This window comes from Drosophila novamexicana, unplaced genomic scaffold (genome assembly GCF_003285875.2).
Source record: "Drosophila novamexicana strain 15010-1031.04,08,12 unplaced genomic scaffold, DnovRS2.1 tig00000462-arrow-pilon, whole genome shotgun sequence".
Taxonomy (NCBI): Eukaryota; Metazoa; Arthropoda; class Insecta; order Diptera; family Drosophilidae; genus Drosophila; species Drosophila novamexicana.
The window spans coordinates 2,420,769-2,429,834 of NW_020824806.1; the positions used below are offsets into that span (position 1 = coordinate 2,420,769).

A 9,066-nucleotide genomic window follows, 5' to 3' on the forward strand; every position below is an offset into this window, starting at 1 on the left:
AGAGAGATTCGTTGACTTTGTATTTGGCCTAGACATCCGCGCCGAGCGCATGCAGATCGTGCAGCACCTCCAGCACTGTGCCCACACTCCAGGCCTGCGTGCGGCAGGAATCGTTGCAGTAGCTTCCATTGTCGTTGGTCAGCTCGGGCAGGCCGCGCCAATGGGATGTTTGCATCTCTCGCAGATGTGCCCGCAATATGGCCCACGTCTCGGCAATGGTCTCGTCCAGGTAGCCGCACTTCTTGGCGAATATGAGGCGGGCGCGCAAATAGAATCCTATGGGCCACACCCATTCGGGTCCCTGATGATAGTTGGCGCCATGTGCCACAGTGCAGTCTGTCGAATCGTTGGAGTTGTCGTAATTGGCTCTGTAGTTCCAGTCATCCGGGTCCAATGTCTTCATGCCCAACGGGCCAAGCAGATACTTTCTGGCTTGTTCCAGGGCACGCCAGGCGTTTTTCGGATCGCACAGCTCCGCGGCAACTGTTAGCGTTATGGGAAAATTGCAGCGCAGCTGGAAGTCTGTCCAGTCCTGCGTGGCTCCAAAGCTATCCTTGTAGATGCCCTTTTTGTTGGCCACCGATGTTCTGTCCGTGTCCTTGACAAAGAAGTTCGCATCAAAATTGTTCTGTATGCGATCTGCCCACTCCTTGTAGGTCCACTTGGTCAGCTCGCCCGACGGGCCCTTGCGTTCCACCCCGCTGTGCGGAATAATCTTTCGCTCGCTGAGTCCCTGCATGAAACGCAAAACGGCGTACTGCAGGCCAACCAGTTCCACGGCGGAGCCATCGCGCGGTGTGCTGGGTCGTCCGCGATTGCCCGCCTTCTCTGAGGAGCCCATTTTGTCCATCCAGGTGCCGCAGTTGGCGCTGTTGCCGCCAAATACGAAGCCCGTGTCCGGATGCACTCCGATGTGATTGTTAAAGCCCTGATCGACCATGTGGGCATCTATTTCCTGGCCGGCATTGCGTTCCCGGTACTGCAGACCCTGGAAGTGCACCTGCAGTGCCTCCTGCATGACGTCGTGCAGCAGCTGATCGAAGGCGCCGGGCGGATGAGGCTCGGAATCATCGTACGGGAAAATCCGTGACACCTTATCGTTGAGTATAGCGGCACCCTTCGGTGCCTCGTTTACGTACTGGGCAATGCTGTGCATCCACCACCAGACCGCATCGCGGCAATTGAAGCGCGGCTTAACGCCATTATCCAACAAATTCGGGATCAGGCCATGTCGCATGGCCGACGCAAAGCCAATTATGATAAAGCGAGCCTCTGTAAAGCGGCCCGTGAGCAGCATTGTGCCGCGCAGTGCGATGAACGTGTCCCGGCCCCAGCAGCGCATGTAGCCTGCCAAGGAGGAGTAGTTATTAATTAAGCCGTAAATCAATTGACTTTGTTACCTGTGGAAAAGTGGGGCAGGCCGGCGGACAAGGTGACGCACTGCTTCGGCGGCTTTGGTGGGCTGAGCGCAAGGCTAAAGCCCGGCAGATTTGCCGAATTGCAAACGGCCAGGAACTGCAGCGTCGAGAGCGCCAGGGATTGTGTAAAGTTATGACCATCGCGTATAAAACTGAAAGGTAAGAGAATAATCAAAATTAAGCATCTAATCTCAGCCATAAACTATATTCCCTAATTAAATAACGTGTATTATATACGTGTTATAAGAATCTATAGTTAACTTTCTAATGATAACTCCCGAACAAGCTACGTGACTTAAGTCGAAGTCCGGAAAAGAATAGGGTTTACGAGTCTAACTGCTGGCCTTAGTTTCGGCTGGTCAACCCGGTTTTATGTATATTCTTGAACCCAGGTTTTGGTTCAAAACCTCGTGCGTCACATATTTTCAAAATTAATATTGAATTTCAATTTGAAATTGCCCGTTCTACTGAAAATATTGCAAGCCTAGATATTTTCATACGGAACTTGCGGGCTAAATTTAATCTCTACCCGAAATTGGCATCTAACAAATATGTTTAGATCAATCTAATGGTTTGGGGTGCAAGATATTTGTGCTTTGGGGCTGGTTCCTAAATTTAAACCAAACAATTTTTGAATAAGATGTCGTCGTGTGGTTTAAATTAAGATAAGATAAGATTCGATAAGATAAATTTATAAAATTAGCGATTTACAGCTTTGATAGCAGCTAAATCTTGCTATCTTTTCTCCAATATGTGACGAGCAATATTCAAGTTCAAATACAATATTTGGTTTAAGAAACTAAAACAGACGAACGCAAGATTCTAAGCTAGGCTGTCATATTTTTTTGTGCAAATGTATGAAACAGCAGAAGGAAGCATCTCCGAACCCATAAAGTATATATATATATCTTGATTAGCATGTCTGTCCGTCCATCCGTCTGTCCGTCTATCCGTTGGTCCATCCGTCCATCTGTCTATCCATCCGTCCATCTGTCCATCCATCCGTCCGTCCGTCCATCCAACCGTTCGTCCATCCGTCCGTCTATTCATCCGTCCGTCTATCCGTCCGTCCATCAAGTCGGGCAGTTCCAACTGGCGCTCTTGTACTTGTTCGATTTAAGGGCGTGATAAAAATATTATCCAAAATAGATCATCTATAAACTACCAGACTATTCTCCTTTACACTGTAGTTTGTCGTGAAGCTTGCCCGAGAATTATATTAAATAAATGTATTTCGTTTGGACACTCACTCGGGCATCAATTGATTGACCTGATTGACCAGTACATTGTAGACACCGCTCACAATGGTATCAAAGTAGCAGGGTATAAGGTAGCGCGGCACGTTCTTCAACGGATCAAAGGTTGCTCTAAGCCAGTTGGACAGGGGTTTCAGATCAGCAAAGTTATTGAGGCGATCGGCAATGTAATCTAAAGAGTGGCAAGAGATTAAAGTAAAGACATAAAAGTGTACAGAATTTGGCTCACCCATCATCCAGTTGCCATCACGCAAATTGTTGCACAGTGGGTGGCCCAGGTCGTCGCGTGGTGAAATCTCCGTCAGCAGCGAGACAAAGCCTTGCAGGCCACAGTACACAATAGGCCCAAAGTTGGGTATATCATAGGCTGAGCCACCCAGGCCCATGTCGCGCTCCTCCTGATCACAGCTAAACAGTGCCCGACTCAAGGCAGGTAAATCCAGTTTGGAGACAATCGACTTAAGCTCTTCACACTGGGCACCCGACTCCAGGCGCAGCGCGTTCGTCACCTGCTGCAGGCGATCGAAGCTCTTGCGGGCGCTGGGATGCATGGAGACACGGATGGCGACCACAGTGCCGGGACGCAGATTGGCAAAGTTGAGCTGCGTGTTGTTGCCATCCGTGTAGAGGCTCGTCTCGAATACTTGTGACTTGCTGAGCGGTATGTGCTCCTGCAGCGACAGCTCGAATTGTGTAAAGCCATTCAGCACATGGTCGTCCTTCTTGAAGGGGGCCGGACGATCGAAGGGCTTGTCGCTTTTCATGGTCAAGTTGGCCTCGAGTATGATTTCGTCCAATACGCCCTCGAAGCGCAGCGGGCGCACATTGGTGGCGCCCGCATTGGGATGTGGATAGCTAAAGGCGGTGTGGGCAACCAGGATGACCGTCTGGTGTGTGTTGGGCGAGTGACGCGTCACGGCGACCACATTGGGATCCATTTGGTCCACGTACACCTGACTGAAACCTTCCTCCGCCAGCTGGCCGTGCAGTATATTCAAGGCGCGCTTGGCGGCCACAATGCCCGTTTTAAAGTCCACGCCCTTGCCCCACTCCTGATAAGGGCGTTCCTCGTCGACCACATGAATCTGGCATAAAGCAAGCAGATACCATTAGACATGCTGAATCACATAACTAGGAGCACTGGGACTTACATGATGCGGAACTAGCTCATCGTAGCCGCGATTGCTGCCCGTGGCACAGCAGGCCATGGCCACCAGCGCCGATGAGGGCAGCAGGTCGTAGACTGAACGCTTCTCAATGGGTGACGGATTGTCGTGTGTTAGGTCCAAGAAGAGCGCATGTGCCACGCTGGGCGCCGCATCGCGATTGGGATTCGCAAAGAAGCCACCGACCGGTACGCCACCGTAACGGTAAACCAGACGACCCTGCTCATGGGAATCCCAGGCGGAGAGAGCTTCCCGTATCAGAGACGTAATGCCCAGTCGGTTGACGAAGACATTGTCAGTGCCGTCGGAGTTGGTAAACAGTTCGGCGACCACATACAGCTCGGGATTGATTTTGCGTGCCGCATCCAGCAGATACTCGGCCACGTGCAGCGGCGTCGAATGGCAGTTGTCCAGGCGTACGCCGTCGAAAATACGCGCCGTTTTCTCCACATACTCGGTCATGTGCTGCCACAGGTAGGGACTGTCCTCCGGGCGTTTGCCGAAACGCAGCTTGACGCTGTCGCCCCAGGCGATTAGCTCACGCTTCAGATAAACATTTCCGCGATTCACTTGCTCCTCGGCAAAGTCCAAGAGCGGATCACTGGAGCCCATCACCCAGCCATTGTGGGCCATGAAGAACTCGCCCGCCTGCCCGTACATATCCTCCTCAATCTCCTGCAGCGATTTGCCCTCGGTTCGGGTATGCGTAAAGTAGGTCATGAAGACTGGATGCGTAATGGAGATTTCTCGGACACGCGGTCCGTCCTGCTGGACGCGCTCGTACCGCACGCCCGCCAGGCAGTTCTCGATGGCATAGTTGAGATGGCCCTGGAGCTCAGCTCTGATTTGCTCGTTGAGCGCATCCAGATGATGACGCAGTGTTTCGGCGCATTTGCGGAAACGCGACTCCTCATCGAAACAGTCGCCATGGAAAGCATTAAAGATGTCCAATGCCAGCTCAAAATCAATTGTGCTACCCAAGCGACGATATGCTGGGTCCTGTATCAGTTGAATCTCCTGAAAGCGCGACTCCTTCGCCACATTCTTGGGCGGCTCACGTGTGCGCACCTGCGACATGAACTCGTTCACGTACTTCATAACGTCGCACTGATACAGTTCGTGTATATTGACCTTGGATAGGTAGGCATGATGCAATTGGTACTTTAAGGCTTCCAAATGGCACTCCTGATCGATGATCTCGGGCACGCCCACATGCTCCAGCTTGCCCGCGGCTATGTCTTCGCTGCACTGCGCCAGTGCAGCGTCCAACAGGAAAGCGGGACGCAAATAGGGGCATGTGGCGCACGAGTAAGTCGCGTCCGGATGCTTCAACAGCCAATCGGATTCGTTGGCGGTATGATTAAGCACAATGTCACAAATTGAAGCTACCTGAGGAGCATATACATATATACGGGCGTATTATAAGGGCAGCATTAAAGCAGTTGAAGTACTTACGCCCCATTCCTGACGGCACTTTTTGATAACCTTCTCCACATCCTCAAACGTGACCCGCTCACCCTTCTTGGCCGCAAAGTTGGGGTTGACACTTAGCTGATCACGCAGCGAGTAGCCGGACCGTGATCCGCCCAGCTCCTGTATGGGCGTAAAGTGTATGACATTATAGCCGGACTCCTTGGCCACGCGCAGCTTTGCCTCCCACGTGTGCAGCGGCCCGAGCAGCTTGGCCATCACCGTTTGACAGCGTATAGAATTGAGGGGTATTATCTTCTGGGCGCCCACCGGACCCACGTGCAGCGTGGGTTCCACCTGCACGTACAACGCGCCATCCGGTGGTGCGTCCGGCTTGGCTTCCCTAAAAGCAGGAGGAAATGATTATATCAAATATCACGATATATAGATATTTTCACTCACCGATCGGCGAACCTGAAGTAGAATCGGAACGTGCCCGACAAGTTCAACTGCAGCTCGCTGTAGATGTCCGTGTCGACCACATGGACATCCGGATGCTTATCGCTGGTTATTTGCTGGCCATCCCTCAGCTGCCAGCCGAGCACGCGATATTCGGTGCGCACAAACTTCTTGCCCTCGTCCGGATAATTGGTGTGCAGCAGGATTTTGCGGCCCAGCAGCGAGACATCCGGATGCACGCGCAACCTGGAGCCGCGTTTTAAACGGTAAAGGACATGCTCAGCATTTGTGCCCTCCGCAATGGGTATGCTGTGCGATTCGGTGTCCTTGCTCATTTTTAATACCTGGCGGGAATAGGGTAAGAAATTCTCTACGCTATAATATATATGTATATATTTTGTATTTGTGTGTGTGTGTGTGTGTGTGTGTGTGTGTGTGTGTACATAGATGATCACAGAGATATGCCATTATATAAAAATTGTGCATTGAGGCAATCAATTTGATTCGATTCGATTCAATTCAATTCGTTCTCAATGTCACCCCAATAAAAATAAAATAAAATCAAATGAAGCAAATACAATATGAAATATGTTTCACATGGAACTGTAGAAAATTGTTGCCATACAACGTTAATTAATTACAACTGAAACCTTTCCCTTTAAATGTTCAAAAGTTAATTATAGTTTTCACTTTAAAATCAAATTTTATAGTTCTTAGTCTGAAGAATTTGCATTACAACTTCAATTTTTTTTTTTAAATCTTCTCTCTGTACATATAATATTTAATTATATTTTCTAGTTCCAGAATTTGAAGAATTTCAATTACAACTTCATTTTTTTTTAATCTAATTTTCTAGTTCACGAATATTTTCAGGATATTTTTTTTGTTCGAATTCCACATATAAAATAATAACTGCCAGGAGTATCTTTCAGCTCTTATTTAAGGATTATTATTGATTGATCTGATTTATAGTTCCTGAGTCAGGCGCCAGTCTATTTTTAGTTAAGATAGGTTTAGCGATTACAACAATTCAGATTACGAGACACACACACAAAGGCGATCAGTTACAACACCACAGTGCAAGTAATTTACAAAATTATAGAAGCAATTTCCAAAAAGTAATTATATATATATATATAAAATATATATAATTAGACGACTTTTAGTAACTAGAACACGAGGAGCACACGGCACAGACTGAAACTGTCGCTTGGCGCTCGGTTGTAGCTGTTTTTTATTAAGTCTGTGCTATGCTTTGCCCCAATACACTCACATAAATGTGCACACACATACGCACTTATACACACACATACATATATGCATAGGCGTATGTATGTGCATATTTACTACATAATTACAATCAGCGATTGTGTAAATACCTCACTGTGGTGTTTTTTTAAAGATTTGCTGCGTCCGACTCCGGAGCGGCTGATGCTACTGCTGCCTGCATTCCCCATAACTGCTGTGGCACTAAGCTCATTTGCACTAATCGACACTGGCGCCGACTCGGCCGGCACAGCTGTAGCTGTAGCTTTAACTGTAACTGTTGCGGTTGCTGCTGCTGCTTCTTCTTCTTCTTCGTCTCTCAGCTCAGTATTCGCTTGTGCCGGCACCTTATCAAAGCTTTGCACTTGCTGCCGCTGCTGCTGCTGCTGCTGCATCCCGCCATTTACCGGTCCCGTTGTTAGTTGCGCATAGTATTCGAGGAGCCAGCGAAAGAACTGATAGCCCATTAGGATGTGGATCAGTGCATAGAAATTGCGCCGTGTGCTCTTGTAGAGCCACCTGAGACCCTCGACAAGCATTGCGTAGCGTTATCTCGAAAAGCTTGAAATGAAATTTGGAAGCGTGTTGCTCGGTTTTTTTTCGCGAGTTTAGTGCCGGCGGCGGTATTAAAGCTACTGAAAGCTAGACCACTTGCGATCGTTAATGAACCATTTTAAATAAAAAAAAAAAAAACGAAATGAACAAGTGCGCATACTAATTGCATACAGGTAAATACATACAAATGTGAGTGCGTGTTTTATACCTATAGAAAGCGGCGCAGAAGCTTTGCAACGATTATAAGACAACCTCTCTAAGCTTTTCGCCCATGACTTTGGTGCATTTCTTTGCACGCAAAGCTTACATGATAACGGTTAATGTTCGCTATCGATTCAAAGTCATTTCTTTTTTTATTATACTTTGAATCAGTTAAGCCATAAATATCAGTGGTTGCGCGTTAGTTCGAATTTTCCAGAAAATAGAATCTAGAATTATATATAAAATCGATGTTTTATTTTCTGCTGGTTAAAACCACATTTCCAATCGACATTTTTTTGAAAAGCTTATGAATTTCATCGGTATCCCGTTTTCCGTTTAACGACCACTGTATTTAATTCTCGTTGCGGTTACAATCATATAATTTCTGAATAAATTTTAAAGTTATACATTTTCTACACTCGAACCCACTTGAATTGGTTTCCCTGTCGGTCGAGCTTTTATTTTTACCGGTTTGGAATGTTCGGGTTTACTTCCTTATAAATTCTTTATTTTGCGTATATGTTGGCATTTGTTTTTATTTGACAACAATTCGTGTAAATGTATTAAAAATAGATTAAAATATCTTGCGTCCATTGACCTACATATATACGCACTTATACATACATATATACGCACTTATACATATAGCTAGGGCTATAACTTATTCAAATTCAAGTAAACTAAACTACTGAACACATGTTTGACACCAATGCTGTGCATATGATTCATAATTTTGATCGTAAACACTTAGATAATGGACTCTGTGATAGTTTCTAGTTGAAAACGTGTGCACACTTGATTTAAATGAATTTAATTTGTTTTAAGTTGATTAAAAAAATATTATAAATTAGTCACCAACTATTTTCTTGAATTTGTTGCACCAATAACTATGATCTGCGGCTGAATTACACTTTACCAGTAAATAAATTCCTCAATTCTCTTTTTTTATTGAGCTCAAGGTGACCTTTCAAGTTTTCGTGCGCGCGTCAGCTGTTTCGGCTTGAGAACGTCGCACCCTCAGTTGCTGGTAAACAAAAATCAGCTGTTCGTCTGTTTTGTTTTCTGTTGTATTGCGGTGGTTACTTGATGTACACATTCATCTTGACTATGTGCGTTTACTGTTTGTATGTACGTTAGTTTACAAATAACCTATGTTGGCAAATTGCGAATACATTTTGACTCGCGATCACACATATTAATATATTATTTTTACACGCAATTTTTCATTAAGTTTTTGTATGTAATTATGTACGGTTACTTACCCAATGGTCATATATTTGCCAACACTGTGTTTCTTTGCAGTTAACAATCTCTTACACATTTTGTGCACAACTG

The 9,066-nt window shown here is 46.4% G+C and overlaps 1 protein-coding gene across 3 annotated transcripts; it reads right to left on the reverse strand.

The window, feature by feature from the left end:
* Positions 1–16: 16 nt before the first annotated feature.
* On the reverse strand, positions 17–8,693 carry LOC115760597 (glycogen debranching enzyme). 3 transcript variants are annotated; one of them, XM_030702033.1, is made up of 8 exons: positions 8,648–8,693; positions 5,713–6,053; positions 5,296–5,653; positions 3,826–5,229; positions 2,904–3,759; positions 2,669–2,846; positions 1,401–1,570; positions 17–1,347 (listed from the first exon to the last, which is right to left on the reverse strand). In XM_030702033.1, the coding sequence occupies exons 2-8, from the start codon at positions 6,042–6,044 to the stop codon at positions 29–31; spliced, it is 4,617 nt and encodes a 1,538-aa protein (XP_030557893.1). In that variant the 5' UTR covers positions 6,045–6,053; positions 8,648–8,693; the 3' UTR covers positions 17–28. The 3 variants fall into 3 exon arrangements, with proteins under 3 accessions (XP_030557893.1, XP_030557891.1, XP_030557892.1); XM_030702031.1 differs by lacking the exon at positions 8,648–8,693 and adding an exon at positions 7,089–7,579; XM_030702032.1 differs by lacking the exon at positions 8,648–8,693 and adding an exon at positions 7,383–7,577.
* Between the last annotated feature and the right edge of the window lie 373 nt (positions 8,694–9,066).

What these genes read in the sequence shown, in the direction of transcription:
- LOC115760597 (XM_030702031.1), bottom strand. Translation starts at nt 7,514, where the DNA reads ATGCTTGTCGAGGGTCTCAGGTGGCTCTACAAGAGCACACGGCGCAAT. An exon ending in AGTGCCGTCAGGAATGGGGC is followed by an intron (nt 5,230 to 5,295) that starts GTAAGTACTTCA and finishes TATGCTCCTCAG; the next exon opens with GTAGCTTCAATTTGTGACAT. An exon ending in TGATGGCAACTGGATGATGG is followed by an intron (nt 2,847 to 2,903) that starts GTGAGCCAAATT and finishes GCCACTCTTTAG; the next exon opens with ATTACATTGCCGATCGCCTC.